General features: G+C 45.9%; 1 protein-coding gene across 9 annotated transcripts in view; it reads left to right on the top strand.

The window, feature by feature from the left end:
- The window catches only part of RYR3 (ryanodine receptor 3), a 575,944-nt gene that overhangs the window by 491,338 nt on the left and 67,407 nt on the right, over positions 1-17,199 (top strand). For all 9 annotated transcript variants that reach the window (XM_069595972.1, XM_069595974.1, XM_069595971.1 and 6 more), the window contains exons 65-67: positions 5,007-5,137; positions 12,256-12,576; positions 14,617-14,857. In XM_069595972.1, the coding sequence (XP_069452073.1) occupies positions 5,007-5,137; positions 12,256-12,576; positions 14,617-14,857 (693 nt within the window). The remainder of the gene's footprint in view (positions 1-5,006; positions 5,138-12,255; positions 12,577-14,616; positions 14,858-17,199) is intronic.

Raw genomic sequence — 17,199 nt, 5'->3', positions numbered from 1 at the left:
ATGGATCAATTAAAGTAAAGAGTTCCTTGGGCTACAAGGAGAGCAAACCAGTTAATCCTAAAGGAAATCACTCCTGAATGTTCACTGGAAGGACTGATGCTGAAGCTGAAGTTCCAATACTTTGGCCACCTGATGTGAAGAACTGACTCCTTGGAAAAGACCCTGATGCTGGGAAAGATTGAGGGCAGGAGGAGAAGGGGACGGCAGAGGATGGGATGGTTGGATGGCATTACTGACTCAATGGACATGACTTTGAGCAAGCTCTGGAAGTTGGTGATGGACAGGTAAGCCTGGCATGCTGCAGTCCATGGGGTTGCAAGAGTCAGACATGACTGAGCAACTGAGCTGAACCGAATGGGTAAATTTAGTACGAAGACAGCCCAGGACCAGCTGTATCCTGGATTCCTCTCCCTGCCCCAATTAAAACTTTGCTCTCAGATTTGATATCACCCCTTGTCACATGAAGACATGTGGCTCTTCATGTTCAATGTGCAGAGGCCCTCACTCCAATCAGCTGTCCTGAGGGTTGGCCTTTCCGCCACCACCATGAGCTTAGAAAGAAGCAAAGGAGTGGGAGGAGAAGAGGTGTTGAGGAGGAGAGATGGAGAACAGGACTGGCCAGGGCCTGTTCAGAGATGACGCAGCCTTGCAGAGCTCCCTGGAAGACCCTTGGGCTCTGCCATCTCCCCAGCCCTGCCCCCTCCCTGCCTCCACCACTAATGTGCCATGGGCTCAGTCGTGTCTGACTCTGCGATGCTGCCAGGCTCCCCTGTCATGGGATTTCCCAGGCAAGAATATTGGAATGGGTTGCCATTTCCTACTCCAGGCGATCCCAACTGAGGGATCGAACCCACGTCTCCTGCCTTGCAGGTGGAATCTTCACCTGCTGAGCCAGCAGGGAAGCCCCTTCCACCACTGATGCAGCTCCCAAATAGACCTTCCAGAGCAGACCTGGATGGGATGATTTAACAATCAGATCTTTCACAGAAGGACAAGGCTGTGCTGTTAGCTAACAAGTGCTTAACTGGCTGAGGGCATTCTTGCTTGCTGGAGGCTGATTTGAAAATGATTTGGAAGCTCAAATACTTCAGGCCAAATAAGTTGTCAGCTAATCCCCTAAAAGCTGAGCTCAAGAATAAGATAGAAAAGAAGGGATAAAATCACATGTATTTGTTTTCTTTTAAAGTAATTAAAAGATCACATTTGTCTTAAGCTTGATAACTTGGCTAAGGAGTGTATGGAAGTTCCAAGGAGCACACAGCTTTCTATCGAGACTCACCCACCCTCTCCCTCCTCCCTCTCTCTGGTCCAGCAGACTCCTCTGGCATCTCAAGCAGAACAGTTCTGTGGACCCCCAGGCTAGCCCCCAACACATTCTGACTCTACCCTAGATAGTCTTGTCAAGGCATTTTTTTTTTCAGGACCAGTTAAGATCACATTGCTAACCCAACTCAAATGTGTATCCTTTCGCTATGCATAATGAAGTTGCAAGTTGATTCTAACCTTTATAATGAGACCATAAAGACATGCTATTTTGTCACATTGCAGCCTGCCAGGCTCCTCTGTCCATGGAATTATCCAGGGAAGAATACTGGAGTGGGTAGCCATTCCCTTCTCCAGGGGATCTTCCCAACCCAGGGACCAAACCGAGGTCTCCTGCACTGCAGGTGGATTCTTTACTACCTGGCTTACTTCTCAGACAACAGTGGCTCCCCTAGCTACCTCCCTCACCTGTCCCCTAGAAAATGCTTGTTATCCTATCCAGAGACTCTTCAGTTTTGACAGTCTGGTGTCTTGGTACTACTGGAATTATTGGCTGTTGTCATCAGTTCAGTTCAGTTGCTCAGTCGTGTCCGACTCTTTGCAACCCCATGAATTGCAGCACGCCAGGCCTCACTGTCCATCACCAACTCCTGGAGTTCACTCAAACTCATATCCATCAGGTCAGTGATGCCATCCAGCCATCTCATCCTCTGTCATACCCTTCTCCTCCTGCCCCCAATCCCTCCCAGCATCAGAGTCTTTTCCAATGAGTCAGCTCTTCGCATGAGGTGGCCAAAGTACTGGAGTTTCAGCTTCAGCATCATCCCTTCCAAAGAACACCCAGGACTGATCTCCTTTAGAAAGGACTGGTTACATCTCCTTGCAGTCCAAGGGACTCTTAAGAGTCTTCTCCAATACCACAGTTCAAAAGCATCAATTCTTTGGTGCTCAGCTTTACTCACAGTCCAACTTTCACATCCATACATGACCACTGGAAAAACCATAGCCTTGACTAAATAGACCTTTGCTGGCAAAGTAATGTCTCTGTTTTTGAACATGCTATCTAGGTTCGTCTTAACTTTCCTTCCAATGAGCAAGCATCTTTTAATTTCATGGCTGCAATCACCATCCGCAGTGATTTGGGGACCCCAAGAAATGAAGTCTGCCACTGTTTCCACTGTTTCCCCATCTATTTGCCATGAAATGATGGGACTGGATGCCATGATCTTAGTTTTCTGAATGTTGAGCTTTAAGCCAACTTTTTCACTCTCCTCTTTCACTTTCATCAAGAGGCTCTTTAGTTCCTCTTCACTTTCTGCCATAAGGGTGGTGTCATCTGCATATCTGAGGTGATTGATATTTCTCCCGGCAATCTTGATTCCAGCTTGTGCTTCTTCCAGCCCAGCGTTTCTCATGATGTACTCCGCATATAAGTTAAATAAGCAGGGTGACAATATACAGCCTTGACATATTCCTTTTCCTATTTGGAGCAAGTCTGTTGTTCCATGTCCAGTTCTAACTGTTGCTTCCTGACCTGCATATAGGTTTCTCAAGAGTCAGGTCAGCTGTTCTGGTATCCCCATCTCTTTCAGAATTTTCCACAGTTTCTTGTGATCCACACAGTCAAAGGCTTTGGCATAGTCAATAAAGCAGAAATAGATGTTTTTCAATGATCCAGCAGATGTTGGCAATTTGATCTCTGGTTCCTCTGCCTTTTCTAAAGCCAGCTTGAACATCAGAAGTTCACGGTTTCCGTATTGCTGAAGCCTGGCTTGGAGAATTTTGAGCATGACTTTACTAGTGTGTAAGATGAGTGCCCTTATGCGGTAGTTTGAGGGTTGCCATTCCCTTCTCCAGGAGATCTTCCTGACCTAGGGATTGAACCTGGTCTCCCACATTGTAGGCAGACGCTTTACTGTCTGAACCACCAGGGAAGTTGGCTGTTGTCATAGTGAAGGACAATTAATGGGATGCTGGGTATGAGTTTCTTTTTCCTTTTCATAGCACTTTTCTTTAACTTTTTATTTTATATTGGAGTATAGCAGATTAATAATGTTGTGATGGTTTCAGGTGGACAGCAAAGGGACTCATATATATATATATATATGTGTGTGTGTGTGTATGTGTATATATATATATATATATATATATATACACACACACACACATAGTATTGCTTCTCCCCCAAACTCCCCTCCCATCCAGGCTGCCACATAACAGCCTGGTACGCCTCAGTGAGCAGAGTTCCCTGTGCTGTACAGTAGGTCCTTGTTGATTGTCCATTTTAAATATAGCAGAGTGTACATGCTGTCGGGCATGGGTTTTGGTGGGAACTGAAGGTAACCATGAGAGCTTAATGCCTTCCTGTCTCTGCAGAACTGCCATAGTGCGGTACGCGTTTGCTCTTGGCTCCAAGCATGCCCCCTCTAGCTGACAGTTTTCTCCATAATGGCTCTGTAATATCCCCCAATGTGCAGCCTGACATCTTCTGCCCCCAGGGCTTCTCCTGGTGGGCTTCATGCACAGTATCCACATTCATACTGATGAGTTGAAGCTCATCAGTCACAGAGGAAGACAAACAAGAGGGGCTTGAATCCTGTAATCCCTTTTCATCTCTTAATTATTGACCTAATGTGTACCTTTTCTACTAGTTACCTTTGTATCATGTCTAACAAAGGATGCACATTATTGGTTTATTTGAAGAAATTCTTCCTCTTATTTGGAAACTGGCATCACATATGTAACTCACAAGGCAGGTGTGTGTAGTCTGTCTGTGATCGAATGCCAGACAGTGGCAGGGAAAAGATACTGATGGGTGGAAAACAGATGGCTCTGGTGTCCCATTCATCAGGAAGCAACAGATGTCAGCCCCCTTATGGGGCCCTGTGAGCCAGCGCTATGACTGTATATCATCTCAGTAGCAGAAAGAACCTGCTGGATTAGACAATACAAATCCAGGGCTAAGCCCAGGTCTGAGAGGGGACGCATTCTTTCAGTACTAGCTCTGCTTTGACCAGCTGGTGGCTTGTGGTCCATCACTTACTCTTGCAGCCTTGGTTATCCTGCAGGTAAGTGTAAGTCCTCTTAGCCGGAGAACTAGAAATCTGAACTAGGAATCCCAAGCATTTTGATTTTGATTGATTGTGTCTTTCACAGAAAGACTTAAAAACGAAAGTTTAGTGCATGGTGGACACTCAAGTGTTTGTGGAAGAAAGAGAAGTAATAGGTGTTACAGCTCTTTTGTCTACATCAAGCGATTTGGTTTGGACATGTCATTTATCTTGCAAGGCAGAACTTTAATTTGGTGTGTCATTGGTGTTTTGGGCCCATTGTCTACAGTTCCCATTGGTCAACACAAGCTCTACTTATAATAGGGAATAGACAAAGAAATTCCATGAAAGATTTTTAAACATTTTAAAAACTGGGAGGATCTGATTCAATCTGGATGCCAGCCAAACTTGCTCTCAGAGATGCTGGGAGAGAACAAACTACATAGTATATATCACCTTAGTTATTTAAGAACTAGGTAGCAGGGAATGAGACCATTGTAAACCATTGGTTAGTGTCCAGAAAAAGAGGGAAGGGAAGAACATGCAATCCAGCTGAGCTCAAGGCCCAGCATGTCCAGTGGAGCCATCTGTGGGGAAGTGGCCCAAGACATCCTGGGAAAGAGGCCTGGTCCACCAATGCATGGGGCCAGCATGGAGGTAGCACCACTTCTAAATTGACTTCTTTGTTTCCAGGCAGCGTCCTGCCCTTGGAGAATGCCTGGCCTCACTGGCAGCCGCCATACCAGTGGCATTCCTGGAGCCCACCCTTAACCGCTACAACCCGCTCTCCGTCTTCAACACCAAAACCCCCAGGGAGAGGTCTAGTAAGTACCATCCATCAGAGGTCATCACTGATGTACTTAGAGGAAAGCAGTGGGAGAGAAAGCCAGAAAGACAAGGACAGCAGCCCCCAGTCCTGTTGGTTCATGTGGTCTGAGAGGGGCCAGGAGGTCAGAACTGGCGCCCTGTGAGAGGTCTCCATCTTGCTGGAAAACTGGGCTCACAAGCAAGTTCTTTGTTTTCTTTAGACTTTGGTTTCCTCTTTCTGTGAAAAGAGGAGATGATGCAGTTGGTTTCAACATCCCTTGAATCCTAAGAGCTCAGGTTCTCCTGTCTGCCCTGATCTCCATTCCCTTCCTGCACCTGGGGATGTGACTGTCCTTCTCTGTTCCTCTCCAGAGAGTGGGAGCAAGGGGGTAGCACAGGGCTGCACTGATAACCTTGGTATACTCTTCAAGTCCACAGCGAGGCTGTGCTTCCAAGGATGATGACCATGCTTTCTTCATTTTTATGAAGGATGGATAGGAAAACACAAGAAGGAATTGAAATTCTACACAGAAGAGAATTTGACAGGAGTGTTAGCATACTGAGTTCTAGAACAGTGCTAGGCTATGGTCCAGATCTGCCCACTGCTGATTTTTATAAACGGTGTTTCATTAGAACATGGTAATATCTGTTCATTTACATGTTGTCTGTGGCTGCTTTAGCACTGTGTTGTTGTTGTGTAGTTTAATCACTGAGTCGTGTTTGACTCATTTGTGACCCCATGGACTGCAGCCCACCAGGCTCCTCTGTCCATGGCATTTCCCAGGCAAGAACACTGGAGTAGGTTGCCATTTCCTTCTCCAGGGGGATCTTCCCAACCTAGGGATCCAGCCCACCTCTCCTGCATTGGCAGAGGACTCTTTACCACTGAGCCACCAGGGAAGGCCTCAGCACTCTGTAGGGAAGGAAAAATAATTTTCCGTTTACCCTTCATTGTTCTTGGCTGAGACCTCCCCTCTGAAATAGATTGGTGGGAGGAAAAAAAAACACTTAATTATGGACATGTGTGTACATAAGGGAGCCCCCAAAAGATGTGAGATTCAAAAGCCAGCCCAACATTTGAGACTTATATGCCATCCTGAGGAAAAGGTTAGGAGTCTAGGGCTTCAGACGGGGTGGGAATCCGTGGGAAAGTGAGAAGAGGAAGGGCTTGGTAAGCAGTGTGCCTCACCGTGCTTTTGGTAAGAGCTCTCTTCTCGTACAGGCTCCCGTAACTAAGGTAAACTTTGTTTACAAAGGTAGATTTCCCTTACAAAAGGGTAACTCTGTTTTCAGACATTCTCCTGGATCTTCAGTTTCTTAAAAGTAATCAGCTCAAAGTAATCCAAAGGGGCATATTTGGGGGTGGCCCATTCTGTTCCCCTTCAACTGCAGCGACAGAGTTGAGTAGTGGCAGCAAAGACTGTTGGCCCTGCAATGGCTAAAATATTTACGGTCTGGCCCCTTTATAGGAAAAGTTTTCCCACCCCCCTCTTCTAGAATAACCTGGAACTGGAATCCAAGGCAGGTGGTAAACCTGCTTCTGGGGGATGGAAGAGAAGAGTCCCCATGTATGGATAAGTGTGATCCTGCTGTAGGACAATGGAGTAGATCAGAGGCTCTTCCAATAGGAACCTTGAATGAAACTTGGCCTCCAACTGGAAAGAACTACCTTGACTTGGTGTAACATGAAGCAAAAGCTAACACGTGATGGGTTAGATTGATGCTAAGAAAAGCAGAACTCCCCCCCCCCAAAAAAAATCATAGCAAACCATTTCAAACCAGGTATATTCTGTTCTTAACCAGTATTTTCTTAACATATTGGCACACAGGACCAGCAGATGACTAGACTGTTTTTCAGTTCCATTTGGTTCAAGCCCTCTTTTCAAACTGTCGTGGGTCTTAAGAGTCCTAAGGGAAGAAGGGTTTTTGCTACATTTTTCTCTGTCACTCTTCTTTCCATCTAAGAATCCAGAGTGCTAAGCTTTGGCAGCTTTGTTCCCACTTCAGATAAAAGCAGCACCTGGTCCCCAGTAAACATGACCAGGACATTTGAGACAAAATTGCTTTAAAAAGTTCTCTTGTTGAGCTAAAATACTGCGGAGACCAGTGTTCTCAGAGCTCATTGAGAGCGATATATTGCCAAGTTGCCTCCACGTTCCAAAGTCTCACATGGCATCTCTCAGTTAATTCCCCAATCCCCTCAGCCTCATCTCACCCTTTCTCCCCTTTCATGGACTAGGAAAATCATAGTCCCAACCTTGTTTTTCTCTGCTGTCTTATGATTCCACATGAGTTATGTCTTGCAGCTAAAGTAGGAGTTAAATGACAGAGCAGGCTTTGGTAATGATGAGGAAGGGCTGTGGCATCTGTAGACAGAAGCCAGCTAAAATATTGCTCCCCAGCCTTATGACAGAGCTGGATACTGATGTATTTATTCTGCTCCAGCTGTGATTCAAGGAAAAGTGTCTCTGTCTGTGTCAGCAGTGTATAGAGCTTGCACCTTGGGAAAGAGAGAGATCTACTTTGCTCTTGAACTCATAGAGGTAGTTGTTGTTCAGTAGCTCAGTCATGTCCGACTCTTTGTGACCCATGGACTGCAGCATGCCAGCCTTCCCTGTCCATCACCATTTCCCGGAGCTTGCTCAAACTCATGTCCATCAAGTCAGTGATGCCATCCAACCATCTCATCCTCTGTCATCCCCTTCTTCTCCTGCCTTCAATCTTTCCCAGCATCAGGGTCTTTTCTAAAGAATCAGCTCTTTGCATCAGGTGGCCAAAGTATTGGAGCTTCAGCTTCAATATCAATCCTTTTAATGAATATTCAGGGTTGATTTCCTTTAGGATTAACTGTTGGATCTCCTTGCAGTCCAAGGGACTCTCAAGAGTCTTCTCCAACACCACACTTCAAAAGCATCAATTCTTTGGCACTCAGCTTTCTTTATGGTCCAACTCTTACATCCATACATGACTACTGGAAAAACCATAGCTTTGACTAGACAGACCTTTGTTGGCAAAGTAATGTCTCTGCTTTTTAATATGCTGTCTAGGTTGGTCATAGCTTTTCTTCCAAGGAGCAAGAGTCTTTTTTAATTTCATGGCTGCAGTCACCCTCTGCAGTGATTTTGGAGTCCAAGAAAATCAAGTCTGTCTCTGTTTCCATTGTTTCCCCATCTAGTTGCCATGAAGCAATGGGACATAGAGGTAGAGTAGCAGGCAGATTTGAAATTGACCCAGATGGAGGAAAGCCTAGACTGGCTTTGGAGGGAAGGAAATGACTGTGTCCCATTGTTCTCAAGGGCTATTAGAAATATGTTTCTTCTTATCTTATATACCTTTATGTTGATTTAGTAAGACATATTCATAAATTAAAAATAAGTATCTGTCATCGCATTCTCCGTAAGGAAGAAGGGACAAGGTTGTGATTAGTGGTGACACTGTTGTTCATCCATCAGTCACACACTGTGGACTCAGGGCCCAAGTCCTCTGAGCCCATATTTTTCATCGTTCAGTTAACAAAGAGTGAATTCTGACGATGTGTCCAGCTCTTGAAAAGCAGAGTGTACATAAATATGTATTCTGGGATAACCATGTTTGCCTGGAGCCAGACAATGACTGGACTCTGAAAAGGTAGACTTCATTCACTACACACAGTAGGTGGCCTGAGGGAGGAGAGGGGAAGGAAAGGAATGTGACAGATGATGTGAGTCTTTGGTTGAGAAATACAACAGGAACTGAGTTATCAAGCCTTCAGTCAATTGGGCATCTCAATAAGTAGAGTCTCCCTGGTAGCTCAGATGGTGAAGAATCTACCCACAATGTGGGATGCCCAGGTTCAGTCCCTAGAGAAGGGAATGGCTACTCACTCCAGTATTCTTGCCTGGAAAATCCCATGGACATAGGAGCCTGGTGGGCTGTAGTCCATTTTGCTAGCAGAGTTACTCATATTAGGACCTCTTCTATCCTGTAACATCCTGGAGCATTTTTTAACTCATTCAAAATTGTTAAGATCTGTCTAGAAAAGGCTTATCTAGCTGTGTGCTAGATGAAGTCTTTGGTTACGTGTGGCAGTGGTCTATTAATCAGAATCTTGTTGTTGTTGACTCCATTCGTGAGTAGAATTAGATCTCTGTGTGTGTATACTCAGTCGCTAAAGCGTCCAACTCTTTGCGACCCCATGGACTATAACCTGCCAGGTTCCTCTCTCTATGGGATTTCCAGGCAAGAATATTGGAGAGGGTTGCCATTTCCTTCTCCAGGGGATCTTCCCAACCCAGGGATCAAATCTGCGTTTCCTACAGTGGCAGGTGGATTCTTTACCACTAAGCCACTAGGAAAGCCCAGTCAGGATAATAGATTAACCAAAACATCCTACTCACCAGCCAAGTTTACTTTTCAAATCGTTATTGGAAAAGATCAACCAGAGAGGAAGGAGGTCCAGTTTCCATGTAGGTTTCCGTGTAATACTACGGAAGTGGTGCTCTCTGATGCTGTCAGCTTGAGGGAAGAGCTGCCTGGTGAAAAAAGTACAGCTGTGGACTCTAACTCAGTCTTTCCCAATGGTTCTCTCTTGATAGCATGTATGAGGATCACTCAAAAGGCTTGTTGAAGAATTCCAGGTCCTACCCCTAGAGTTTCTAATTCAGGAAGTCGAGATTCCAAAGGTCCTAACAAGTTTCCAGGTGATGCTGCCATTGCTGGCAGGACAATCTCACTTTGAGAGCCACTGGTGTGGAAGATGAAAGGACAGCGTGTTCTGATGGTTCCCCCTTACAGTCTTGAGTCTGATTCTAACAGGACCCAACTGAGCTGTTTTTCAGGTAGATAACTCAGCAGCATTCATTCTGCTGGTTTATTATGCGGCATTTGAAGTACAAAACACCACCGGAATCGCGAATGTTTCTTCCCCTCGAGGACCAATTACATATAAATAACTTTTAAAGGTCATTATAATGACTCCAATGAAGCAACCTCAAGCAACTCTGTGTTAGGCAGGAGGAGAAAAAAGCGTCTATGACGATGGATTGTCTGTGTGACATTTAAACACACACATGCTCCGAGCCTTCTCATGTATAATTTTATAGTCAACAGTTGTAAACTTCAGTTGCATCTGTGGCAGTTGACACTGCTCTGTGTGCAGAGCCTGAAGGTAGAATGTTTGACTTCACCATTTGTATCTATTATCTGACACCATATTGTTTGTGAGAGTCTCCCCAGACCCCCACATTGATGTCACCCCTGATTCTTATTGCTCTGTGGCAAGGTACAGGCCAGGCTTGTCCTGTACAAATGACCAGCATTGGCAATGGATCGTGTCTGACCCGTATAATTCCCTTTGCTGTAAATCACAGAAGTTTGATATTCTTTGGCCTTCGTGCTGCTAATCCTTTTGAATTGTCTGGATTTAAAGGACATTGCTTTACTCCTAACTTCCAAGGAAGAGTAATCAGCCTTCCTCTTACCAAAGGCCATACCAATAGCAAGAAAAAAACATAATTAGGGCAAGTGTTAGGACACCCCCGGCAGGGCCTACTCCATAGCAGGGAGGCTCTTCCGAGTCCATTGATTTGCAGCTGCACACCATCCTGTAGAACCAATTGTATCAGCTACAGATTCATTGTCTCCTGGATGAAGGTACCACAAATGCCTTTCCTCCCCACCCCAGCCCAGGAACCAAGATGCCTGTACTATCTTTTCATCTCTTAGTCTATCTGCACAGGATTATTCTGTATCTTTGCTCCAGGCAGTACAATCATGAAGGAAACCAAGACAGACCCTTCAATTGACTGATATTCCTAAAAGCCAAAGCCTTTGCTGTGGCCTATTCTTCATTAACCCTTCCATTCCTATGGACTTAAAATCTAGAAAAGAGAGATTTCACACCAGCAGTAACCCCATGGCACAGGGCCTGAAGGTAGAACCCAGCTCACTAAATGTCACATTTTATTTGAAGTCTCCTGCTTTTTCCTTTGAAATTCCTGAGAACTTTGCGCTTTGCTTTTAATATCAAAAATAATGTCCTCAAATCTTCTGGTGGATCCAATGTATCCCACTAGTGGATCTAAAAGGCGCCACATTTTCCCGTTGCTTCTCTGACTCCCTAGGTTCCGTGGTGCCTGATGCTTTGGCCCCACGCTAAGAAGTTTAGCTTGTGGTTGGAGTCTGCACATGAGCTGCTGACCAGCATGCTCTGCAGCGCTTCTGATTCATGTTTCTTTCTCAACTGGGCCATGCCTTGCCACACAGAGCCCTTATTTGCATCTCACCCATCAGCAAGTTCAGGTTGCTTCTGGTTTCTCCTCCCATCTTGGAGGAAAAGAGTGTCCTTTGCCTGAAGAACAGGACAGATATCCTCTTGGCTTTTTCCATTTACCATTCTTGTACCTGACAACGTTTCATGTTGAACTCTGTAATCATCTCATCCTGTCTGTCCTTGTTCAGTGAAGTGACCTCAGTCATTCACTATGAGGAAAAGACAGGGCTAACTCACTATTCCTTGCTTTTAAGCCTTCAAACACAAAAAGGTCTAAGTGATTGACAAGAGCTCTTGGCAAAGGTTACTTCACATCATCAATAACTTCTTTTGTAAACGCAGAAATCAGTGTACATGCACTGTCTCCCGCTCCCCACAGGTTTCAACTGGATGGAAAGCATTGTCTCTGGTCCAGCTAAAAGAATCTTTGATGCAAGAGGTTTCTTTTTCCTTTTCAAAACAGTGCAGACATGATCTAGGTGGCTGAACCACAAATTGGCAGCTCCATATCTATGGGTTGCTTTTCGGCTTTGGGTCCTCCTTTGGCAGTGCGTGCACTGAGGCCAGGAGACAGAAGCCAAGAGACTGACTTTTTCACAGAGAGAAAGTCTTATGAAATGTCCCTCAGCCATGTCTCTGTTATGTTCCTTTAAGATTCAGTTTAAGTTGAATAAACAAACTTGAGCTTGACCTGAATAGACCATCTAGAAGATAACCCAGCCCCCGGAAGCTGCAGCCTTTACAATAGCTCCTACATATCCAGTGCTTACTTGTTTGAGGTTCTGGGGTGGAAAATTATGTCTCAAGATCAAAGGAGGGGTGACAGAGAGAGAAGCTTTGTTTTGAATCACTGTCCCTTTATTATTCCTGTACCCTCTCGGTCAGTTCTGGGGATGCCAGACACAGTGGAGGAGATGTGCCCCGACATCCCCCAGCTGGAAGGCCTGATGAAGGAAATCAACGACCTGGCTGAGTCAGGGGCCCGGTACACAGAGATGCCCCATGTCATTGAGGTCATCTTGCCCATGCTGTGCAACTACCTATCCTACTGGTGGGAGCGGGGGCCCGAGCACCTGCCCCCCAGTGCAGGGCCCTGGTGCACCAAGGTCACGTCTGAACACCTCAGTGTCATCCTGGGCAACATTCTGAAAATCATCAACAACAACCTGGGCATCGACGAGGCCTCTTGGATGAAGCGCATTGCAGGTACCACACATGTCTTTCAGCCCTGGCATCGAGATGCCTAGACTCTTTTTCTTCTCTTAGTCTATCATTAAGCTATCCCCGCTCCCCACCTTAGATATGTAACAGTAAAAAGAACTGACTTATTCCCCTATAGGGCTTCCTGGAGCAAATGCTCCTGCCTGACTCCCCAACTAATCCAGCCCCTCAGATCTCCAGGAAGCCCTTCTTAATAAGCTCTGCAAGGCTCTGATGATGATTGCTCATTTGCTTTTGGTACTTAAGAATCCCATTTGCTCTTACAGTAATAAGTGTTCATATTTTCTGGGTAAGTGACCCTGTGTTGTTTTCCACATGTACGAAACTCACTCCCACCTGGGCTGTACTGTAAGTTTCTAGCATTTGTGTCTCACTTTATGCTTTCTAAGACACTCTCTGATTTAGGCTCATAGTAGCATCACTTGGATTTTGGGTTTGTTTTGTATTCCTCTAGAACTCCTTGCATGCAGTAGGCTCTTAGTTACTTGCTGATTTTCTGTTCTCAAAAAAAGGAGAGGCTTGGAAAATGAATAACCACATTTTCCATAGTCAGGAAACCATGAAGATTTTAGGGTCCTCTGTCACAGTAAAGTCAGAGGAGACAGAAGCTAAAGTCATTGCCTTTGATAGACCTGCAATTTAGATACACAGTTTCACCATAGCTGTTTCACCCCTACACTTTCCTGGACCATGAAACACAGCCGTTGGGTCAATAGGAACTATTAGCTTCCTGGACAAATGAGTAGATACCGCTCTGCAAGACCAAGGAAGTAAACTTCCTACCCTCTTCCTGTCTCTGAAATGAACTGAGATTCAAATTATATTAATAAATACTTTGGTTACTGATGGCTCCTGGATAGTATAGGCCCCTGGGAACATGTGAATAGGTAAATTGGTGTTCCTTTCTTACCTTTTAGCCCAAGAATATTGTTAACCCTAAAGTAATTTGTTGAGGGCTCTACATTTGTAAATCTGGATTAAGGGAAGGAAGGAAATCAAAGAATGAACTCCCTTAGATTCTCCAGGGGTACGAAGGAAAGAAGTCACAGCACACTGATGAGAACTGAACTTGGCCTGTTATTTCACAAGTGTGTCCAGATCTCATTCAGTCAGGTCACTTCATTCCTGGTGTGTAAACAAAGTCAGTTTTCAAGAGCAACCTCAAATCACCCATATCTGGAAGAACACCTCTGATTCCAGGTCCAAAGCAGAGAGGCACCCAGGTGAGGACCGAGGTATTAAATGTGAGCCATCATACTACTAAGTTTCGACTTCTTGATTAACACATTGCAACAGAGAACTGCCTTCACCTTCTCTTTCTAAAAAAATCTTTTTTATGAAAGCAAAAAATAAGGCACAGTGAGATTTAAAAGTGCTGGGATATAGGCTGTCTCCAACTGGCAAGCCCTACATTAAAGAACTTTGAAATATACAAAGTACTGACTTTTAGTGGCCACCCTAGCCTGCCTCTCAATTCATTATAGATGATAGTAATTTGCTTTTCTTGGGGCCTAGAGGAGCCCCAAGATAATAGGCTGGCAGTTCTCAAGTGTTGGGGGCTGAGAACTATAGTTGGGCTTGTGTATTTTTTAGAGATTTCTCTATAAAATAACCAGAAAGCATAGTGTTAAGTATGTACTCTTGACTCAGCACAGTGCGGTTTATATAAATAAAAGACTTCCTTCAAGGAGTTTATAATGTAGCCAAAGTCACTCTTCTAAAATGAAACAAGATGGTCTATTATGAAGAGCTCAGAGATATAGCAAGGGCCATGCCTGAAGAGTTCAGGGGTGGCTCTTCTCATAACTTGAAGAAGCAAAACAGGAATAGGGACCTTCTCCTGTAGCTCCATCCATGCCTAACCCCACCCCAGCAACTGTGACTTCATGAGACAGACATGCCAAGAGGAAGATGAAGGAAGGGTGCCAGTCTGAGTTAAGGGCTTTCCATAGCCTCACCTTCTTTCCTTTTCTCGACTGTCATAACCTGTGGAATGAGGGGGAGACCCTTTGTTTGCAAACACAGTGTACGCCCAACCGATCATCAGCAAAGCCAGGCCAGACCTGCTGAGAAGCCACTTCATCCCGACCCTGGAGAAGCTGAAGAAGAAGGCCATCAAGACTGTGCAGGAGGAGGAGCAGCTGCGAGCTGACAGCAAGGGCGACACACAGGAGGCCGAGCTGCTCATCCTGGACGAGTTTGCTATCCTCTGCAGAGACCTCTATGCCTTCTACCCCATGCTCATCCGCTACGTGGACAACAGCAGGTATAGAGGCGCCTGGGCAGGGCTGGCCCCCGATGGAAGGGTGGTACTGGGTTTTGTTACAGGCGAGAGAGGGAGGTCACGGCTGCCACCAGCAGCGTCCCCCCAGTCCACCCCCCTGCCTCCATCCCTGCTGTGGGACCTCTGGGCAGCGCTTCCCTTGCCCAGTGGTACTGTATGATCAGTGGCATGGCCACCCGGTCCATCCTCACAGGCCACTGAAGAAGGGCGGCAGCAACCCCTTCCACCCCTCTGCTCTTCTGTCACACACTCATTGAAGAGATATTACTGACTGTGTGCCAGGCACTATTCAAGAGGACAGGCAAGAACACTACAGAAAAAAGCTGTTGGCCCAGGGAGCTTTCACTCTGGCAAGAGAGTGGGGCGAGCAAATGATAAACAAAGTACTTAGACATTTACAATATACTTCCCTTGGTACTTGTATATTTACCTGTACACTGTACTTACCTAAGTGAATTATACAAGCAAAGCAAATGGAATCAGGAGCGCCAGGTGGCAGTTTCAAAAGAATATTACTGAGAAGGCGACATTTGAACAGAGACCTGAAGGAGGTAAGGCCAGAAACCATGTGGATCTGGGGAAGAGGTCTGTCCCCAGGAAGAGGGAATATCCCTGAGGGAAGGACGGGTGGGGATGTTAGGGGATCACAGGGAGGCCAGAGAGAGAGAGGAGCTGAGGGGTGGGCCAGGGGGCTGAGAGCACAGGGCTTTTCCTCTGAGTGAGATGAGAGGTTGGTGCAGTGTTGAAGCTACACTGTGATGTGATCTGACTCAGTCTTCAAGTACAGTGGTGATGGATCAGGACAAATAAAGGAGGTGAGGAGGCTGGCTGGGAGGCTCACAGTGGCCCAGTCAAGGGCTGAGGGTGATTTGGAGTTGACAGAGCAAACTAGTGGTGCCAGGACTGGGGCAGAGAGGGATGGGGCCACTGCTTAGTGGGACTGGGGTCTCCTTTCAGAGTCCTGAAACTGTTCTGCAATTAGATAGTCATAGTGGTGGTCCAACACTGTGAATGAACTGGATGTTGCTAATGAGTAGTTTGACATATATGTTACTACAATTTAAAAGGAAAAAAAAAGTGTTGGTGGTGGCTGGGGCCAGGCTGGTAGCAATGAAGGTTGACAGAATATGTCAGATTCTAGACCCAACATCTTAAAGGTAGAGCCTTGAGGACATGCAGACTGGAAATAAGAGAAAAGAGATGAGTCAAAGATGATTCTGAGCAAATGGAAGGAGGGAGTTCCCAACAATTAAGTTGGAGGGGATTGTGGGTATGGAAGTTTTTTAGGGGAAGACAAAGAGATCCCTTTCAGACATGTTAATTTGAGTTGCCTCGTCAATATAAAAATGAAAGTGGGCAGTTACATGAGTCCAGAGTTCATAAGAGAGGTCTGGTGTGGACCTAAGAATTTGAGAGTCACCTACATATTGGTATGTGGTCTTTGAGAGCCATGAGACTGAAGGAGATAAATAAAGGCTTGAGAGGGAGAGAGGAGCGTTCCAAGGACTGAACCCTTGCACACGGGTCAGGCAGGAGAGAAGGAACCACGGGTGAGACTGTACACGGGTCAGGCGGGAGAGAAGGGGCCACGGGTGAGACTGAGAGGAAGCCACCAGTGAGACAGGAGGAAACCAACGGCATGCTGTGTCCTAGGTACCAATTCCACAAAGGATCTCCAGGAGGAAAGAATGATGAATAACTGATTGGTGACCTTGACAAGAGCAGTTTCAATAAAGCAATGGAGTTGAAGGCCTCTTTGGAGTAGGGTGGAAGAGAATAGGAGAGAAGGGCTTGGAGATAGCACTACAGACAGCTTGTTCAGGGAGGTGTTTGTTTTTAACTATTTTGGCTGCTCCGGGTCTTCTGTGCAGCGTGCTGGCCTTCTCCAGCTGCCCTGCATGGGCTTTGTTTGTTGCCATCTTATTGCAGTGCGCAGGCTTCTCTAGTTGTGGTGTGTGCGCTCAGTTGCCCCACAGCATGAGGGATCTTAGTTCCCCAACCAGGAATTGAGCCCACGTAGCCTGCATTGGAAGGCAGATTCTTAACCACTGGAACATTACGGCAGTCCCACAGGGAGTTTCACTATAAAGGGGAACAGAGAAGTGGGCTGCTAGCTAGATGCAGAATAGGTTCAAGAGGAGAGTTTTTAAGATGTGAGACTTTTCAACTTGTTTCTTTATGAATGAGAATGAGCCACTGGAGAGAAGAGAAATTGATGGGGTAAGAGGGAGAGAGAATTTCTAAAGCAATGCATTCAAACAGGCAGAGGATCCGCCTGAGATCGTTCATCTACAGTGATGGGCAGGAGGGCAGGGTGCATGGGT

The sequence above is a fragment of the Ovis canadensis genome, chromosome 7 (genome assembly GCF_042477335.2).
Source record: "Ovis canadensis isolate MfBH-ARS-UI-01 breed Bighorn chromosome 7, ARS-UI_OviCan_v2, whole genome shotgun sequence".
Lineage (NCBI taxonomy): Eukaryota > Metazoa > Chordata > Mammalia > Artiodactyla > Bovidae > Ovis > Ovis canadensis.
The sequence above is the reverse complement of the archived record's forward strand: the minus strand, read 5'-3'. Positions and strand labels throughout refer to the sequence as shown.